At 35.6% G+C, this 21981-nt stretch overlaps 1 protein-coding gene across 4 annotated transcripts in view; it reads right to left on the reverse strand.

Moving 5' to 3' along the window:
- The window catches only part of SEPT7 (septin 7), a 109517-nt gene that overhangs the window by 51729 nt on the left and 35807 nt on the right, over positions 1-21981 (reverse strand). For 3 of the 4 annotated variants that reach the window (XM_021712007.1, XM_021712008.1, XM_021712006.1), the window contains exon 3: positions 20628-20730. The exons of the other annotated variant lie outside the window; for it this stretch is intronic. In XM_021712007.1, coding sequence (XP_021567682.1) covers positions 20628-20730 — 103 coding nt within the window. The remainder of the gene's footprint in view (positions 1-20627; positions 20731-21981) is intronic. 4 annotated transcript variants of the gene reach the window in all.

The raw sequence follows: 21981 nt of genomic DNA on the forward strand, positions 1-21981 counted from the left end.
TGTCTAGAAATACAAGTAACTTAATTAGGTATTGTTCTTAACTGTGAACATCCATATCTATCAACAGCTGACTATATAAATTATGATAAGGATACTACAGAATATCACATAACTGCAAAGAATATACTGACAGGAATATATGTACAATATATTAAGAGTCAGGGAAAAGGCATTCACAGAACAGTATTTATAGCATGGTACTGTTTATATTTTTAAAAATCTACATGGGATAGCTAGTATATATAAAAATTACAGAAAAATATCAAAAGAGTTGCACCACCTTAATGCTTATCCCTAGTGAAGAGAATGAGACTGAAGGAGAAGTGAAAAAGGAACTTCACTTTTTACTAAATGTCTTTAGAATTCAGATTTTTTTGAAATAAAAGTGTTTATTTTTATAAACTTTCCTATCTTGGGAGGGAGGGGAATGAAAGGGAATAGACCATGTTTCTGATAGTGGTTATTTCTAGATGGGAAAAGTTATGAAACATTTTTATTTCCTCTCTTTGTATATCAGTTTTTCTGCAAGGAATATAAATTATATAATTTTTTATTTTAACTTTTACTTCTTTAAAGGGGTTGATGACATGTTATACTACAAAGAAGTGAAGAGGAATGCCTGGGAGCGGGTTACTTGCAAACATAATGATTAGGAGTACTGGGATCCTTTACAAAGACAAAAAAGAAAAATGAGCATTGAGTCCAATAAGAGACAAAAGAATGAATGAAAAGGAAGCATCAGGCCTGGGCTATTAGATGCTGGTAATAAGGTTGTACTACAGGGACTCTCAATCTCAGCACTACTGGCATTTTGGACTGGATGACTCTTTATTGTGAGGGTTGTCTTCTTCACTTAAAGATGCTTGGGAGCATCCTTGGCCTTTATTCACTAACTGCCAGTTAGCAACCCATCCTCCCCAGATGAACAACCAAAAATGTCTCCAGACATTAACAAATGTTCCCTAGGAGGCATTCTCCAAATTCTGAATCCCCAAATCATCTATCACTAAAATGCTATAAAAAAATAAATAATAAAGACAATAGGTTATAAATTCTTCTGTGTGCCAGTATATTATTAATCTTTATAATCCCGAGGTAGATACTACAGGTTGAGTATCCTTATCTGAAATGCCTAGGACCAGATCTGTTTTCAGTTTTGAACTTTTTAAAATTTTGGAATATTTGCATTGCTAACTGGTGTTCAGCATCTTTAATCTGAAAATCAGAAACCCAAAATGCTCCAATGAGCATTTCCTTTGAGAATCAGTCAGTGTTCAAAAAGTGTCAGACTTCAGGGCACTTCAGATTTCAGTTGGATTAAGGATATTCAACCTGTGTTATCACCATTACCACTTTAAGGTGAAAAAACTCAGGCACAAAATAGTGAATAACTTGCTAAGTGTCACACAGCTAATAAGTGGTAGAGTCAATATTTGACACCAGGCAATCAGACTCTAGAGTTCATGTTCTACTGCCTTTCTAAATATCCTCTCTCATTAATCCACTAAAGACTCTGTCCCAAAATTCCCAAGTACTTTCCTAATCTGGTTAACTAGATTGGACCATATCTGACAGGGGAAATTGTACCAATATCTTTATCAACAATAATACTTAACATTTTTATTCAACTGCTACAAGAAAGATACTGAACTAGGCACTTTGCATGCACTTTCAGTGACTTTAATCATTAATCTATTTAAGATTCCTTACCCAATTTTACAGATGAGTAAACAAAAGCTTTGAGATGTGAGAATTTGCCAAGGACAAATATCTCTACCAAATAGTAGGGCTATATCCCAGTCTGAATGGCAAAGCTCATGTCCGTAACCACCATGCTATACTTCCCAAACTGTGAGCCTGCCAAAGGAAAATGCTTCTTGCTCTCTTTGTCCTGGCCCACTTAGTCTTAATAGTGAGAGCAGGCCCACTGCTTTTACTGCACCAACACAATGTGTTTCAAATGGAAAAAGTAATAAACAAAGCAATTCAAAATTCAGAAGAAAGAAAACATAGCTTTAATCTTGGCAGACCCTCTACCTACTCACAGCATCAAATCCCACTCTGTCCTGGACCCAAATCAAACCTCCTCTTTAGCAGGATGAGGAAGAGGAAAAAGAGAACTTTTTAAAAGATACAATAATAGATCTACATCCCTTCAAGAATAGCACTGATGCAGTAAACTTTCTTCTAAAGCATTATCAGTCAACACTCATTAAGCAAGCTCATACAAATAAGATATTTCTAGGCTAGTGTGTTATTTTAGTGATTCTATTATCTTATTACAGAGATTACCAAAATGTCATTCAAATAAGCCTGATAAAATTGAGTTTCTTTCCCATAAGCAAAGTCACTTTCCTCAAGTCATTTTAACATTTATGACAAATACAGGAACTGCTCACTCATTACAAATATTTTGTGTTTTTAGAGCTCCCATAGCAATGTCACACTATGGGAGCTCTAAAAACACAAAATATTTGTAATGAGTGAGCAGTTCCTTTATTTGGTAGCAGAGTCTAAAATGCAGCACCTGAGAAATATGAAAATAGTTTGATAAAACTATTATTCTCCAGAAACTTTTCCAAAGAAGTATTGCGAAGGTGTTGTTAAGTGCATACCAAATTTTTCTATGCTTCCTTAAGTACCACATACACTTAACCTAAGTTATCTCAAACTTTTTTTCCCCCCAAAGTCCCCTAATTGTAAGAAAGTAGTTGTGTAACTTTAGGAAAGTCTAGGGGCAAAGGTAAGGTACCAATATCCTCATCAACAATAATACTTAACATTTTTATTCAACAACTACAAGAAAGACATTGAGCTAGGCACTTTACACGCATTCAATGACTTTAATCATTACAAACCTCTATGTAAGATTCCTTACCTAATTTTACAGATGAGCAAATAAAAGCTCTGGTAAGTGAGAATTTGCCAAGAGAGCTTAAAATTTCTTTGAATTCTCTCATCCCAGTTCCATCTATAAACTGCTTTTGTGACCTTGAATAAACAATAACTTCTACACCTCAGTGCCCTCATCTATGCAATGCAGATAACAGTAGTACCCACAACACCACCAACTTGTGAGGAATAGTGATTTTAATAGAACCATAACTTGGCACAGCGGACACTTGAATATTAATAATGGGTAGTTTCAATGAAAAGTATTTTATTCACGTTTTCTCACAGAAAAAAAGTGCTCTAGCACAACTTCTAAGAATATGAGTCAAAAGTTCAGTTGGCAGCCTCAAAAAGGGGATAAACATTTGAGGCAGGGGGATCGAGTAAAAGGGTAAATAAGGTTGGCAACATAATGACACTGAAGGGTACTGGCCTCAAAATAAATAAAGAAAAATAATGAAAGCAGTGAAGCTATGCCTGAGTTTGGACATTACATTAACTTTCTATTCACACTTTGTAAGTAATATTTACTTCCACACTGAAATGTCAGATATCCTATAATTACAAGACAAAATACAGTAGCTTCATTTAGAACTATCCAAGTGACTTAGAACTATAACTGATCTTTGTCACTGGTTTTACTAAAGGGAAAGAAACAATGTCAATAATGCAAAACAGAGAACTATAATCAGTCCTATCAACTCAAACTTAAACATAGAATTTGGAGAAACAACCTAAATCAATCAAGTTTACCTCTGCATTATTTAGGAAATATGTAGGAATAACAAAGTTCAGAATAATGTATACACTGGCTTAACAAAATTATTCAGGAAAAGATAAGCAGAATATCTGTTACATTTACATTTCTTTATAATTACTATATTAATAAATTTCAAAAATCTTTTGACTGATCCAGATTAATATCTATTTTATGTTTATTTTGACTTTGAAATGCACTACATATGTTCTGCAACGTTATTATCATTTCCTCTTTTTACTGGGCTCTATGGAAAAATAACTGGATTTAAAATTATTTTCCTGTCCTTGTTAAAACAAAATATTAGAAGACTTACAATTTTGAATGTTAAATACCTTATGAAATATGAATAACTGGTCTGTAATATAGCACATGAACTTTAACATAATAAGCAGGTTAAAATAACTCATGTCTTATCTTTGAGGTCCTTATCCATGAAGGCCTTGTATAAAATATTTATGAAATGTTTATTAGATTTATAGAAAGTTACAATAATATGTATGTATAATAGTTAAGGTAAAGTTCATTCAGATCCTTGGGATTGGGATCCTTTAGGATCCTACAGGATTTATAATAAAAGAATTTAGGAGGCAGAATGAGAGGATTACCTGAGCCTAGGGGTTCTAGACCAGCCAGGGCAACTTGGTGAGATCTCTTCTCTACAATAAATAAAAAAATTAATCGGGTGTGGTGGCACGCACCTGTAGTTCCAGTTACTTGGAAGGTTGAGGTGGAAGGAAGAAAGGTACTTGCTTTCTTTTACTCAGCAGCTCAACTTTGTATCCATGTCTTCTTAATCTCTAGAGTTTCAGGGACTAAAATAGTGCCTGGCACTTTATAATTGATCATTAATTTTTTTTAAACAAATAGATGGGGAATGCAAAGGTAAGATGTAGTCCTTGCCCTCAAAAATCTTAAGTGTGGTAGAAGAGATAAGTTATACAAGCAAACAATCATAATAACAAGGCAGTTTATCAAGATTACAAATGAAAAACTCAAAAGCAACAGAATTTCGGAAAATTGAAATCACACAAGCCTGGAAAGAGGTCACATTTCAATGAGGCTTTGAAAGTTGAAGTATCACTTCAGTAAGGAGTTTCAACTTTCTAGAGTATTTATAGATACAGGGAGCACTTTTACCATTTTGTGGCAAGTGTGGAAAAGAAAGCAAAGGATTTTAAAAAACAGAACCTGTAAGTCCTTCCAGGTGGTTTAACCATGTTGGAGTTAGGCAAGAGGCAAGCTTGAGAAGAGCTGGTGATCAAACTTATAGAGCTTTTCTATCTTGTTCCTAGAATTCCTCCCCTCATTTTTCCTGGGTTTTGAAATCAGTTTTTTTTTCAAATTCAAATCCTAACTCAATCACAATACAAGTATACGGCCTTGATCAGGACACTTATTTTGTCAGTTGGCACACGGCTTGACATTTCAAAAAAGTACCTCAAATGTTACCTATTATTAAGATATAGGTGTTAATCTTAAGTAAAGTAGGCATGAGACTATAGACCTTAACCAGAATGCATATCAGTGTCATCTAAGAAGATATTTCAAAATAGATGATTATACCCCACCCTAGACCCAAACCTAAAATTTCCAGCCAAGTATTTCCAAGTATATTTTGAAAAAGCTTCCCAAAATGAGTTGAAAGGTAGATAAATAAATTCTACTGAATAAAGAATGACAGAGCAATATGCCAGATGATTTCAACATTTAAAGATGGCCAGTGGGAAAGGATCCTAATAAAGCAGGCTTTAGAACAAGGTAAACCACGAGGCAGTACTAAAAAAAGTGAGAAAGAATATCAAGGAAAAAACAGTCAACAATACCAAAAAAGGTTTGTTTGCTTGTTTGTTTTTTTAAGTGACTAATAGACAGAAGGCCTTTTACTGACTTTTAATAAAAGCAGTTTTGCATTAGTGGAAGAAGCCAAATGGTAAGGAATTAAGTAGTGAGTGGGAAAATAAAGTAGAGATTTATTTCTTGTTTACATTTGGCAATAAATGAAGAAAAGATACCACCAAGATATGCTGCTGAGAGAGGACATTATTCTTTGTTTTGCTTTTTAATAGGCTTATCTGGTGAAGATTTAACCAAGAACAGTACAGATTACATTAGATAACAATCAATTTAACATGTGTGATGTGAAATTTGCTATAAGCTACTATATATCTTCAAAATCAATTAGGGTCATTTTTTTTTTTTTTTTGAGTTGGAGTCTCACCCAGGCTGAAGGCAACTGCTATACTCAGGCGATCCTTCTGCCTCAGCCTTCCAAGTAGCTGGAACTACAGGCACGTGCCACCATGCCCGGTTAATTTTTTTTCTATTGTGGAGATGAAGTCTCGCCAAGTTGCCCAGGCTGGTCTTGAACCCATGGGCTCAGGCAATATTCTCACCTCAGCCTCCCAAAGTGCTGGGATTATAGGCATGAGCCACCACATCCGGCCTTAGGGTTATTTTTTAACATACAGACTGATGTGCACGCTAATTCTAAAATGCAGGCTAAGCAGGTTCTATATGACCTGGCTCTGCAATTATCTTAAAACAAGTTTACTTATTCTAATTACAGTAATTACATCAGCACTAACAGCTAAGTAACAATTCTGTTGTGTAACTAGTAGCAAACATCACAACCAGCCACTCAATAATTACCTAATTTGCCAACTTAAATAGCCTTTACTTGCTACATGCCAAATGCAGGGAGGCCCTAAGGGGCATGTTATAATCTTTCTCGTTATATACTCGGAGATAAAAGTAGTTTTTATACAGCCCAGTTCAAGTGGATAACTACATTTTCTAATCCTCATGTTGCCAGAGATATCTAACTGCTTACTTGGAAAATTTTTCTTCATGGTTAATTACTCCAAAAATGTATTAAACCAAATTTGTGGTAAAATGTTTTGCCCGACCTAGGCTAGGGTCCGCAACCTTTCATAAGATGAATGCCAAGTTTCTGTAAGTTCTTTTGCTGACTTGAAAAGAGCTGAAATTGATAATCTGGCTACTATGAACGTTTTCTCAATGTTTTTCTAAATTCTTCCCATGATTATCTGAAATTCTAACTGATCTTCAATAAACATTCCTACTTAAAAGTCAAGTATTCTTGGCCAGGCAATAATGGCTCACGTCTCTAATCCTAGCACTCTTGAGAGGCCTAAGTGCAAAGACTGCTTGAGCCCAGGAGTCGTCTAAGATCAAACAGGACAATATAGTGAGATCTTGTCTCCACAAAAAAAAAATAAAAAAATTAGCCACACATGGTGGTGCACACATGTAGTCCCAAGAGATTTGGGAGGCTGAGGCAGAAAGATCACTTGAGCACAGGAGGTTGAGGCTTTGGTGAGTAGTGACCATGTCACTGCACTCCAGCCTGGGTGACAGAGTGAGACCCTGGCTCAAATTCACAATAAATAAAATGATAACACTGCTGTTAGTACTGTGAATACGCTTAATAAAAAGCTAGACAAAAAAAATTTCACATAAATAATCAAAACCATGCAAATTGAAATGTGAAACCTTTGCCTAATACCAAATTAACAACATTTATTTGGCACTTGAAATGGGAATTTAGAGTTCCACTCAATATTGGCAAGGATGAAGCACACAAGAGCATTCACACACCTGTGGGAACTGTATTACTTGGCATAACATATTTTTTTAAATCAGAGTCTCACTCCATCACCCAGGCTGCAGTACAGTGTCATGCCACCCCCGTGTCAACCGTGTGCTGGGCTCCGAAGATCCTTCCGCCTCAGCCTTCCAAGCAGCCAGAACCACAGGCGCACACTACCGCGCCCGGCTAATATTTTTGATTTATTGTAGAGATGAGGTCTTGCCAAGTTGCCCGGGCTGGGCTCGAATCCACGGGCTCAGGCAATCCACTAGCCTCAGCCTCCCAAAGTGCTGGGATTACAGGCTGAGCTACCAAGCCCAGCCGGCATGACAATTTAAATTCACATCCTTTACCATGCCATCTACTTAGGGGTATCAAACACACAGAAAAAAGCACTGCAGTAATATATATATATATATTTTTGAGTTGGAGTCTCACTCTGTTGCCCAGACTGGAGTGCAGCGGCCGCTCCCGGCCACCGCAGCCTCGACCTGCTGGGCTCCGGCGATCCTTCCGCCTCAGCCTTCCAAGTAGCCGGAATTACAGGCATGCACTACCACGCCCAGCTGATTTTTTGATTTATTGTAGAGATGAGGTCTCACTGCCCAGGCGGGTCTCGAATCCGCGGGCTCAGGAAATCCACTCACCTCAGCCTCCCAAAGGCGCGGGATTACAGGCTGAGCCACTGAGCCCGGCTCAGTAATATTTTTAGCAATAAAAAAATGTGTGTGTCGTGGGGGTCGTGGGGGAACTTCTAGGTCCAACAATAGGAGATAGGCTAAGTATATGATGACACACCTATAAAAACAGTATTTATTGTTCAGCCTTTGAAAATTGGCTTTAAAAAATATGTCTGACATGCAGAAATGCTTGCATTAGGTAAGGAAAATATATAAAAATATGGTATTACAGCTATGCAAAAAACACAGAATATACAACACAATTTAACAGTGATGACCTCTCACTCTTTTTAAATGTCATCTACTTCTCCATACTACTCTTTTTTTGAGTTGGAATCTCACTCTGTCGCCCAGACTAGAGTGCAGTGGCCGCTCCTGGCCACCGCAGCCTCGACCCCCTGGGTTCCAGCAATCCTTCCGCCTCAGCCTTCCAAGTAGCTGGAACTACAGGCGCGCACTACCACGCCTGGCTAATTTTTTAATTTATTGTAGAGATGAGTTGTTGCCATGTTGCCCAGGTGGGTCTCAAACCTGCGGGCTCAGGCAATCCGCTCACCTCGGCCTCCCAAAGCGCTGGGATTACAGGCTGAGCCACCGAGTCCAGCCCATACTACTTTTCTAATAGAAAAAAATATTTTGTGACAAGTGCTAATTTTTATAGGAAGAACATTTAAAACCATATATCTTATTATGTTTTTTGATATAACAAAGATGAGTTAACAAAAATATAAAACATTTCAAACAAAAATAGAATTCCTTTCTCTGAACATCAAAGTATACTTAAGAGCAGTGCTCCTTCAACTTTAGAACAGCAAGTCAGGAGCAGGCCTCCTGTCAAAATGCAGATTCCCATATCACTAGGAATGTGTATCTGACACAGAAAACCCGGATGATTTGTATTAAAGGGGTCAGAGAAACACTGACATTATAATAAAAATGTAGCTCATTTCATTTCTTCGCTTGTTTGGTCATTTAGATGATCACAATTTTATGAAGCTTTTCCCCAAAACCAAAATTCTCTATAATGATAGCCTAAACCAAAAAAAAGAAGAAAAAAAACCAAACTACAGTTAACTGACAAATGACAATAAATCTAATTTTATTAAAACATGATTCAACAACAAAAGAACCAACATAAATAAAATCAGACTCTCAATTAAAATCTTACTGTCAACTTCCAATAAAAATAATCTCTACAATTCTTTATATCATTTACATTAAATACCTGACACAGTCAAGGAAAAAACTAGATACTCAAAACGTTTGCAAGGAATAGCATTAATATTTAGCAACTATAAAAAACAAGTGCACCCTTAGGACTAAATAGTGATGTCACATAAGTAACTTGAGCAAAATACTCATCTGCACAGAATAAAAGGTTAAAAAATTCATATTTTATTTATAAGTACCCAAGCTACCCAGCTAAACCATGTTTAAGATGAGAAAAGAACAAATTATCAACTTTCAAATTAGCTAAATCTGACTCTCATCAGAAAAGAGCTTTGCTTAGCAATCTATATTGAATTATAAAGTATATATACAACATGTTTGTCCCAAATGTTTATAATCAAAGGAGTTCAACCAAAAAAGAAGTCCAAAGTAAGAATTTATCAAATATTTAGCCTATCAGTTGCCACAATCATGGTCACCAACCCTGTCCTTCCCCTTTTCTTCATTCTTGATTTTGAAGTTAAAACTAAGCCATGAAAAAGCCATGAAAATGCACTAATAAAATAAAATTAAGATTTATAGCTTATAGATGTACTAGTTATATTACATGCACAGTATATATACTGGTTATATTCATATACACAATTATCTGAAGCCCTCTGTGAGGTAAAGAAACGCACATATGGCATACCTCATTCCTGTTTGAGTGTCTCCATTCTACCACCATTCCACATCCCCAGGTTCTTAGGGAACCCTAACATGGCTTTTGTTTTTTTAATCATAGAGCAATGCTTGGCTTAGAAAAGACTAGGTAAATATTTGTTGTGATAAGGAAAATGAGATTCAAAGTGATCTGTCCAAGGTCACACAGCTCATTAGTGGCAGAAACTGAAGTTTAAAACTAGGCTTAAGTACAATATTATCTTCAGTGTAACAGCTGCTGTACTAACTAGTATTATAAGATAGATTAAAGTTAATTTAAATACAGAAGGCCAATTTTCACAGTTTGGCAAAAACATAAATAAAAAAACATGAGTATAATGAGCTCCTTTACAAAAGTGACAAAAAAAATCAAATTTAAACACAATAGTAGTGACTAGTTTGAGGATTCTAATCTATCCTATCAGACTAATAGGATGTTATCACATGAAATCCAAATAATAACTCCCCTGACTGTTTACGTAGCATTTTAAATATACTCTACCATATATTAAATTGTAATTAGTAGTGTGCATTTCTCTAGAAATTCATTTCAGGGTAGAAGTGATCACTTTCATTTTGTGTGTGTGTTTTTTGAAATAATTTGCTTAATGATAATATATGGGCAGAATTTCTAATGGATAAATTTTTAGATAATTTGGCCTAAGGTTGTAGAGATCATTATAAGTGTGGCCTTCCTGATATTTATCAAGACACGCAATACACAGGACTACTTGATCTAAATATTATTAGGCTTGAGCTTGTACTTTTCTTCTCCATGTCCAACTTCTTACTGTCACTTCACAATTTTCCCATTAGTCCCAGGAAAGCAGTGAGACTAATTTTTCTGTGTTGTTTACAGAACTCAATCATACATACACTGTAGGTTTTCAATTCAGGAATCTGGTAACTGTACACTGTACTGGAACTGCGAAAAAAGATAATTTGGACTAAATATTTTGGAGAAAAACCAAAGAAAGCATTTAAAACTATCTTGCTTTGGACTTCCAGAATGCAAACTTATAAATGCAACCTTTTGACCTTAGTTTGTAGCATGATCCACAGATGTGGATCCTTTTATTATCTGTTTCTCAGAATCCATGTGTTGAAAGTGATCACTTTCATTTTAATATCATCAGTTTAGTCCATAATTCCTAGCACTTAACTGCTAACTGATGTATGTAAGATGAATTACTAATCATTCAATTAAAATCTCTTCTATGGACCATGACAAGCATGTTATAAAAAATGTCTTTCTTTGGGTTATAATTTCCATCTGTATCATAACAAATAATTAACATTGTTCTATCATTAAAAAACTTGAGTTAGTTAAGACTAAACTACAGATCATGCTTTACATTTTATTCCTTGATATGCAGGATTACTTTGTCACTGCTTACGTGAGAGTTTTGGGAATTACAAGAGAATTCCCAAAGTCAAACTTTCTTCCTTATAAATAAAATATTAACCTATTTGTTTCTACCGTTAGTAAATTTGGAGGCCATCCTACTCAGTTTGTCAAAATAGATATAAATGTATCCAATGTAACTCTGCAATACTATACGAGGGGGGACCAAAAAGAAGCCATAATTGATTTATTAAAAACTGGGCTCGGTAGCTCAGCCTGTAATCCTGCACTTTGGGAGGCTGAGATGAGTGGACTGCCTGAGCCCACCGGTTCGAGACCCGCCTGGGCAACTTGGCAAGACCTCATCTCTACAATAAATCAAAAAATTAGCCAGGCGTGGTAGTGCACGCCTGTAGTTCCAGCTACTTGGAAGGCTGAGGCGGAAGGATTACCGGAGCCCAGCACATCAAGGCTGCGGTGGCCGGGAGTGGCCACTGCACTCCAGTCTGGGTGAACTCAAACAAAACAAAACAGTGTATTTATTCTTTCATGTTTAAACTTCAGTCACCTTCAAAGTACTGTGTTTGATGCAATACACCTATCAAGACACTTATTTCACTGCTCAAAAGAGTTTTTGAACTAGTCAGTTTTGATGTCTTTTAGTACTTTTGTCGTTTTTTGTTTCACATCTTCCACATCAGCAAACCAGTCCCCTTTGAGGACTTTTTCATCCAGGGAAACAAAAAAAAGTTCATTGGGGCAAGATCAGGAGAATAGGGAGGTGGAGCCAGGGGACTGTGCCATTTTTGGTCAAAAACTGCTGAACACTCAGTGTGGTGTGGATAGGGGATAATTGATTATGAAATGGGCAAATGCACTGAAAGAATCTCCAAAAGAAATTCACTGAAGCCAAACGCAGTCTCTTACAGTCACACTAGCTGGTACGCTAATGCCAACGGGTAACCTAGCAGGGAAAGCAGGTACTACAAGAGGCTCACCCTTTCAAAAATAACGCCCTTTTTTGGCGGGGTTCCCCTCGTACATACGTGCAGATAATTTTCATTCCAAAGCTAAATTTTTCCAGAGCTGTTATCTCCTTTAGTCTTTTTTCCTATGTCAGTTTCAAAACTACAATTTTACCAATTATTCAACATATTTACGCATCAAAAAAATCAAATTATTTCTCTTTGTATACCAGTTAACTCTATAATACAGTTAAATATTGTTTTTTAAACCCTTCAAAATTATTTCAGCTCTTTCTCTTACACATTCTTTCCTGAAAATTCAGTCCAAAAGTCAGGTATGTGGGAATGAAAAAGGTAGGTGTCCATGCTGGAGAGAGAGCCACAGTGGCCCAGAGCAGGTTATTAGAGCTTGTAGAATGAGGAAAGCTTCCAACAGGGCACAGGAGACAGCCTGGCATAAGGTATCTGAGTCTAAAAAGGATGAGGAGGTATCCAAATGAGAAGAAAGGCCTGGCATGAGGTGTCACAGCACAAGAGAGGGGAAACAGGACCACTGCATCAGAGAAGGGAAGGGAGAAGTCTGAGAGGTGGCAGATTAGTTACATACAGGGGAGCTGACCAAATAAGTACACAAATGGAGGGTAATGGTTTCTCACCTTCAGAAGGACAAGACAAATATGGAAAGGACGTAAACCAGAATGACTTCTGTGGTGATGGACTGAAATTGGAGATATCAATGTGAACTTACATTTTTCAATACATTCAGATAGCAATAGATGTAATATATATATGATGCAATAGATATGTGGATGTACTATAATAGATGCAATATAGATGTAAATGTGTATATAAACTTAGAATTATTATTTTCTGATTTTGATGACATATTATGGTTATATATAGGAGAATATCCTTGAGGAAAGAAAATACACTAAAGTATTTAGGAAACAGTGGAGAAGAATCCATTTCAAATATTTCAGGAAAAAAGTTATATACTCCACTTGCAACTTGTTTAGAATTCTTGCAAAATTAAAAATTAACACATTGTTTCAGCATGATAATCACTATAAATAATGCCATGGTTTTAACTATGTAAAATACTTTGTACCTAGAATTTTCCATATTTTAGATAGATAACAACTCATTTGAGAGAGTATACAATCTTTCCCAGAATATAAAGACATGATAAAAATCTCAATTATATTTCAAGAAGTTTAGAAAGTTAGTGAACCTATTCAGTGATCCCCTACACCGCTCAAAATCTGATCCATGGTCTTCAGTAGTTTGGCCACTGCTTTAAATTCTCACCCCTATATAGTAAAATAGATCAAAAGGATCTAGATATAAATTCATGGAATTTATATTTAAATGTGTTTCTGGTTTTTCAAAAACAAAGTTTGGATAAAATTAATAAGGTTAGCAAATTTACCACTACAAAGGTCTTTCACATGAGATAGGTTATATATACCTTTCTAATCTTTAAAATAATTCTGGGTTCTATAATTTAATGGTAAAACAAGTACAATAAACTAGCATAAAACTATCTTTCCAACAAAATCCACCTCTTGTGTACCAAAGAAATGTAATAATAGAAGATTTGCTTTGTAATAAATAAATCTGACTCATAACACAAAACACAATCCACAAATGATCAGGGCAGAAAGATGGACTAAGAGTAAAAAGGGAGAAATTTGGACCTCCTTTGGTGCTGGACTGTTTATAGTCATAGCCAGGCATGAAGAGGTAGTATTATTATCCCACAATTAAAACTATATTTCAGAGATATGTGATACAGTCACCTAAGAAAAGGATGGACCCTCTAGACCCAGATAGTTTTTTTATCTCCATGCTCTAGACTACAAAAAATTTAGAAATTAACCATTAAGGATCAAGAAAGTTCAGTCACCCTTGCTAAGAGGGTAACAACAATCTCTTGTGTGGGAACTCTATATCCGTTTGTAAATAATTGTGTTAGCATGTGCTCCCTTCACAACCATGTATGTCTTTAATGTCCCAGCATTTTCTTTCTATCCAGTGCCTTGTTCTTTTTAAATTTAATACTGATAAAATATGTGGCACTCTCATTTCTGTCCACCTATTCAAGCAATCTTGAGAACATTCAATATCAAGAGAATTTCTCTAGGTCTGAAAAACATGAGCATTCTCCCTCTCCTCTTTAATTTAGTCCATATACTATGAAGTTTATCTTAGAGCTTTCAGATAGTCTTCTTTTTAATTTAAAAACATTGTTATGTTTTCCAATATTAGAGTTTCTTATATTATTTTCAAAGACCATGTTAGAACACATATGAGAAGCAAAAACATTAAGAATTATAATTCATGAACTTATCAATATATATTTTTTTTAAATCACATTGAATGAGTTTCTTAAAGCCTCTGAAGTGAAACCGGGATATTATCAAGATTACATTTCTTGTATATGTCAATTCAGATAACTGCTCCTGTTACAAAACCAAATGGCTCCTAGTCTATAAGACTGTTTTTTACAAGTAGTTTAGTAAATTACACTGTTCTATGATGATGTTAAAATTAAATCAAATAAAGAATTAAGTGAACAAAACATAAATATATTAGTTCATTTTAAAAAATAACATACTATTTTTCTCATGAATTAGTAAATGGGATAGTGGCATTCCTTTTAGTTACAGAGTCCCCTTTTCCTATAAACTCCCATGGCATTTGGTTTATACATTTCTAACACCTCTTAACACCTAATGATTCACGGTATACTTTCTTCTTCCTCTCCCATTCCCTTATAGTGCCTTCACGTAGCTTTACACTCCCTCAGGCATGTAAATAAAACAGTGACAGCATCCCTGGAATGAATAGCCTCACCTTCAAATATACGATAAATCTTTTCAAATTCAGGCAAAAAATATTTTCATTTTTTTTCTTAGCATATAATCTTTGGTACCAAAAACTTTAAAAAAACATTCTTCTAGTATGTTCCAAAAGCCACAAAATGTTCACATGCTTTGATATAGTCATTCTAATTTCGGGGGCTATAAACAATACATAATAATGATATTGTCCTCTGCAACCAACACATACATATACCAAAACCATATGTGTTTAAAGATCTTCATTGCTATGTTATTTATGACAAGAGTAAGGGAAAAAGAAAACCTAATATCCATTAGTAAAAAAAATAAATTATAAGCCAGGTATGGTGGCTTACGCCTGTAATCACAGCACTTTGGGAGGTCAAGGTACGAGAACTACTTGAGTTCAGGAGTTTAAGACCAGCCTAGGAAACACAGTAAGACTATGTTCTCTACAAAAAAAATCAAAAAATTAGCTGGGCAAGGTAACAGACACCTATAGTCTAGTCTCAACTACTCGGGAGGCTGAGCTGGAAGGATCACATGAGCCCAGGAGGTAGAGGCTGCAGTGAGATGTGATCATATCACTACATTCCAGTCTGGGAGACACAGTGAGACACCAACTTAATTAAAAAAAAAAAAAGAAAACAAATTACAAAAACTATGGTATTATGATTACAGATCAGAATACTACATTGCCATTGAACAACATAGTTAAAATGTTAACCAAAATTTCCATTATGTAAAATTTTTACTGTAGCATTATTATGAGATAAAACAAAGAAAATCAATAGAATGTCAAAAAAATGTCAAATGATGAAGCAATGGCAAAATATCAGATAGTCATAGTTGAAAATATCATGCAGCTGTTGTCATGCACCATGGCTCACACCTATAATCCCAGCACTTTGGGAGGCAGAAGCAAGAGGACTGCCTGAGTCCAGAGGTTCAATACTAGCCTGGGCAACTTGGTGAGACCTCGTCTCTATAATAAATCAAAAACTTAGCCAGGTGTGATGGCATGCACCTGGTTAGTTACAGCTACTTGGGAAGCTGAGGTGTACGGATCACCTGAACCCATGGGTGAGGCTGCATTGGCCATAAGCATGTACATTAAAGCCTGGGTGACAGAGTGAGACTTCTACTCAAACAAACAAACAAACAAATAAATAAAACAATGCATCAACCTTAAAAAACAGCAACTCAAACTTCTAATGCTCTATTATCCTAAGACAATAAAAATGCAAAGATATAACTATAACCACTTTATTGTGGTATTAATATTAGCTAACAATTTTAACAATCCTGACAATATGGCAAATTATGGAATACTCAATCAATACAAGCCATGAAAATCTACAATTCTTGCTGGGCACGGTGGCTCACACCTATAATCCCAGTATTCTGGGAGGCAGACAGGAGGACTGCTTGAGCCCAGGAGATTGAAACCAGTCTGGGATGGCATGCGCCTTTAGTTCCAGCTACTCAAGAGACTGAGGCGGAAGGATTGCCTGAGCCCAGAATGTCAGGGTCTGCCACTGTGTGCTAGTCTGTGCAACAGAGAGAGACCTGAGGTCAAAAAAGAAAAAAAAAAACAAACTACAATTTGACCAAAGTGTTATCAAAAAACATCTGATGTCACAAGATAATCAAAATTGACTGCAAAAAAGAGCAATTATAGAACATTACAGATATACGGAAACAAGAATGCTACATGTTTCTATACTTCAGCATTATCACTGGATAATAGATGGAAATGTTTTTGATTTTTGCTTTTCTGCATTTTTAATTTCTGCAATAAAACATACTAATTTTATTTGTTTAAAAAAACATTCTTTAAATTTGCAGATGTAACAACTAGAAGATATGCACACTTTGCTAAGCTCAAGATTACAGAAATGATCAAATTTTGGATTTTATCTTCAAATAATTGAAAACAGTAGGTTTAATAACACCTGGTTTTCCAAATATTTCAGATTAGATAAAGTAATCTTCAGTCTTCTGAGTTTTGCCTCTTGAAAGAGTCTAGTAAAATCAGGATTTTACAGTTAACAATTTATTCTCCATCACTGGCAAGTCCAATTAGGGAGCACACTAAGGATAGCCAACTTACCTTAGTGTCTTCATTATTTTATATACCTGAAATTCGATTTTCAGCTCAATTTTTAAATAAAGATTCAAAATCAAGAATTCCAATCCTCCCCATTATGGTGGCAATCAGTGTTTCCAAAATCAAAGCTAGTCTACCATTCCCACCTTACTTCTAATTGCAAAGTCATGTCTTAGGTATCATATTCTAAAATGAATATGTAGTGAAATTATTGAAAATCCCTTGTATCACCCATAAACCACAATTACATAGAAGCTAACAACCTTTTCTCCTCTTGCACAAAAATAAGTGCCGTTTCTTTGAGCACATAAAAAGTGGCCGGTTTATATTCAGGTGTCATGTTGTCCCCAGACTAACTAACATTCAGCAAGGGGAGTTACTCACAAAGTATGTGGAAGCTGAAAATGACTAGAGGAATAGCAAATTCATCTCTCCACTTCATGTTCACTCTAGGCCAGACACTAATTTCAGTGAAATGGCAGGAAAATTTTTTTTTCTCATGCTATTTAAGTTATCTAGTTCTTATTCTCATTAATTCTCTCCATTTTCTTTTTTTAGGGAAAAAAAGAACATCTAGTTGAACTCATATAAGTTCAAGGTATGCTAGATACACACTATTAAACTCTGTGTTATATATACTCAGTATCCCCAAATGAGCCTCTGCGTGGTAGTTAAAAACATACCAGGCTGAGAAGCAAACTCATTTGATTCCGCCATCTGCTAGCAATGCGTCCATGGACAAGTAACCTAATCTATCTATGCCTCAATTTCTTCATCTCTAAAATGGGATAATAGCTACTTTATAAGGTTGTTACAAGAACTGTATGAATTAATGTCCATAAGGTATTTAAAACATTAACTGGCACATAAAAAGTTATACATAAGCGCTGGCTATTATTTTCCCAACTGAACTTGTTCCCTCAAACTCTACCCCAATTCTATTCTTCAAAAATTTGACCTAATACATTCTCCTCAAAATAAGGCAATATACTCTCCAATGAGAAGACTATAATGTATTAGTCATAAACCAAGAATTGCTACAAGAGCCAAATTCTAAGTTTAGATCTCAAAAATGAGTATATACCTCATAAGGAATAGCTTGAGTTTTTAAGTCAAGAATATTAAAGCAAAGCTGGTTTTAACTTTCTATAATTTGCAAACAATGCTGTCAGATTTAGTCTAAAGTCTGAAAAACAGATACCAGACACTTACTTAAAAAGTAACTATACAGGCCAAAGCTAGGTGGCTCAGCCTGTAATCCCAGCACTTTGGGAGGCCGGGGTGAGTGGACTGCCTGAGCCCATGGGTTCAAGACTACCCTGGGCAACTTGGCGAGACCTCGTCTCTACAATAAATCAAAAATTAGCCGGGTGTAGTAGTGCACGCCCATAGTTCTAGCAACTTGGAAGGCTGAGGTGGAAGGATTGCTGGAGCCCAGCAGGTCAACGCTGGGGTGGCTGTGAGTGTGCCACTGCTTTCCAGCCTGGGAAATGGAGTGAGACTTCAACTCAAAAAAAAAAAAAAAAGTAACTATGCATCAGGCACCGCAACTATATAGATAAAAAGATTAAACAATGTTCAAGACTCATCAGGAAAATAGAGTAACAACTGAGAGGAAAAAAATTAGCATTTATTCTTGATTAGCCTCAGTTGAGGTCTTTCATTAAGGAAGGAAAACACAAAAGCTGTCTTTCACAAAAAGAATGATTATAAAAGCTAATAAATAAGACATATCTAGAGATTGCATATTTCCTCTAAAAATCAAGGTCAGATGACTATTAGAGTTTTTCACATGGAAAAATGCCAAAGAGATCTTAAATCAAACTATCCAGACTTGATCACCAGACATTAACCTACTAATGCTATGTTCAAAAAGTTATTCTTTAAACAAAATTCTAATATCAATATAACTTTGTCATAGTTCTCCTAATGGACCAAGGAAACTGTCTTATAAATTAAAACATTCTCTTACATATGTCTACAGTCTGACACTTACAATTACTAACATTACATATGTAAAGGTAAGATAAAGAGTTTCTTCATATGATGATGATGTTACCAGCCTCCAAAAGAAAAGATATGTTCTGCATTATTTTATCCACTTATCTAAACCCACCTATGCCCCATAGCAGGAATATGCAAGCTAAATATAGTATACTTCTACTCAATAGACAAGGTAACCAACTCTATCAAGTATCAAATCTGCAAATCTTGTATCACACATTAACTGTGTGACCTATTATAATGTATGCAACTTACAAACAGCTACAAATTGACTGTCAGGTAAAATATGCTAGTCAACAGATAAAATATTCTACCACTCAATGAAGGAGTATTTCAGAGCTAATTCAACACCAAAATAAAATTACCAGATGTTGAAATATAATTAGCAAAAATTAATGTACACTACCTAAAAAGCCCTACATCAACTCACTTTTTTTTTTTTTGAGTTGGAGTCTCACTCTGTCGCCCAGACTGGAGTGCAGTGGCCGCTCCCAGCCACCGCAGCCTCGACCTGCTGGGCTCTGGCGATCCTTCCGCCTCAGCCTTCCAAGTAGCCGGAATTACAGGCATGCACTACCACGCCCGGCTGATTTTTTGATTTATTGTAGAGATGAGGTCTCGCTGCCCAGGCGGGTCTCGAACCCACGGGCCCAGGCAATCCACTCACCTCAGCCTCCCAAAGGCGCGGGATTACAGGCTGAGCCACCAAGTCTGGCTCAACTCACTTTTGTCAAGAATAGCAAATCCACTATCCCGCAATTCACTTTCATAAAACCAACAGAAGAATACAACAAAGTTGTATCATACGGTACTCATAGGTTCTAAAGTCAGCCTGTATGAGATGAAAATATTATACAATCATTTAAGAATGTCATTGAAGACTACTAATCTTACATATAGTAACAGCAGTGTGTTTTTTCATATATAATGATGATGCTACCAACTATAGTCAAGATAATCCTTAACAATATCTTTAAATGGACTATAGGCAGGGGAAAGTGGTCATGGAAAAAAGCATAAAAGAAAAATGAGACTGAATTAGAGAATAAGAAAAGTCATATTTCACTCACTCCAGTGCTCATACTCAATGAATGGCATTACAAGGGTAATAATTTGCATTATCATAATCCTGTATCTCATCTTTCTTCTTCAAATTTAGAACATATTAAGTTAAATGCTCATGTGATACTTCACCATAGTATATAAGCCACAGAACAAAATTATCCTGAAGTAATAAGTAACCACCAAATGCTATTTCCTTTTGTAGTATTATCAATTGAAGAGAACTCGTGTTCTACTCCAACATTATCACCCACCACATCTCAACTTTTACTGAGTTTCCACCTTAAAAAAAAAAGGGCAAGAAAATATTTAAATCCTATTATGCTATCAAGTTAAATTCCAAAATGTATGCACACAGTAAGAGAAAATATAACATATTATCCTTATAGATATTTGGGCTATTGTTTTCTTAAATTTATTCAGAGTTTACTAACAGTTTAAAATTTAGACCAAAATTTCATTTCAGTGAGAAATTATATCTTACCTACTACCATAAGTGTGAATTCAAACCCTCTCTTCACTGATTTTCTATATACTTGATTTGGGAGATTGGCAAATCCCACATAGCCTTCAAGGTTCTTCTGTTGCTGAGAAAAGCAAAAAGAACCAAGTTATTCATGTATCAACAATACTATTCTGTCACATATTTCAAATTCTATACATTTACCTATTTTAGAAAACTATACAAACTATTATTCATAGCAAATCAAACTGCTTTTAAGGTGTTACCAAAAAAGTATAGTTAAATGATAGTTAATCGATCAGTTAGTTAATATATGGACAAAATGATTTGAACATGAATTAACTGACAATATAAAGGTTAATTATAAAAACCCAGGGGAATGAAATAAAAATTTAAAAAATCTGCCTCAGAGCAAAGATTTCAACTGACAGTAAAAACAAGAAGATTCTCATCAACCAACTAAAGAAGCAAAATAACTGGATTTTTCACAATGAAAAAATTCAAATCCCCTTAAAATTATATTAGCCCTTTTGAATTATCCCCTTTGCGCACAATTACTAACTACCACAGGTATGATATTCTTGAAATTTCTCTTCTTACTCATGAAATGAAATTAAAATGCTGGGTTTAAAGTTAATTTTTTCATAAAGTCTTGAAGGCTTTCATGATCAGTGTCAATCAGCAATAATATCTTTCAAGCTATTATCCCAGGTCCAATTATGTCACTTCATGGTTTCATATGATCCTGCTGCCTCCATCTTCAGGGAAATCAGATTTACCCAGGTTTTAAAGCAAATTATAATTCCACTTTCTATATGGTTTTAGAGTATTTCATGACTTCAACAATAATTTCATGACTAATTCAAAGAAATCTACTTCTAAATCGATGTAGTAAATAAGTATGCCTTTAAACATACCCATTGGTGAGAAATACTGCCCACAGTTCAAACCATCTGATTGAGACTTACTAGTTAAGTCTACCTTAGATGTAGGTCTTATTCATTATTAAAATATAATGGCAGCCAGGCGCAGTGGCCCATGCCTATAATCCCGGCACTCTGGGAGGCAGAAGCAAGAGGACTGCCTGAGCCCGGGGGTTTGGGACCAGTCTGGGCAACTTGGTGAGACCTCGTCTCTACAATAAATTAAATAATTGGCTGGGTGTGGTGGTGCACATGTGGTTTCAGCTACTTGGAAGGCTGAGATGGAAGGATTGTCTTGAGCCCAGCAGGTGCACCCATGTGCACTCCAGCCTGGGTGACAGACTCCGATTCATATATATATGAATATAGGAACATATATATATATATAAAATATATATTAAATGGCAAAATATTTTTTTTTTTTTTTTTTGAGTTGGAGTCTCACTCTGTCG

Source organism: Carlito syrichta, unplaced genomic scaffold (genome assembly GCF_000164805.1).
Source record: "Carlito syrichta isolate Samal-C Ts95f unplaced genomic scaffold, Tarsius_syrichta-2.0.1 Scaffold303008, whole genome shotgun sequence".
NCBI lineage: Eukaryota > Metazoa > Chordata > Mammalia > Primates > Tarsiidae > Carlito > Carlito syrichta.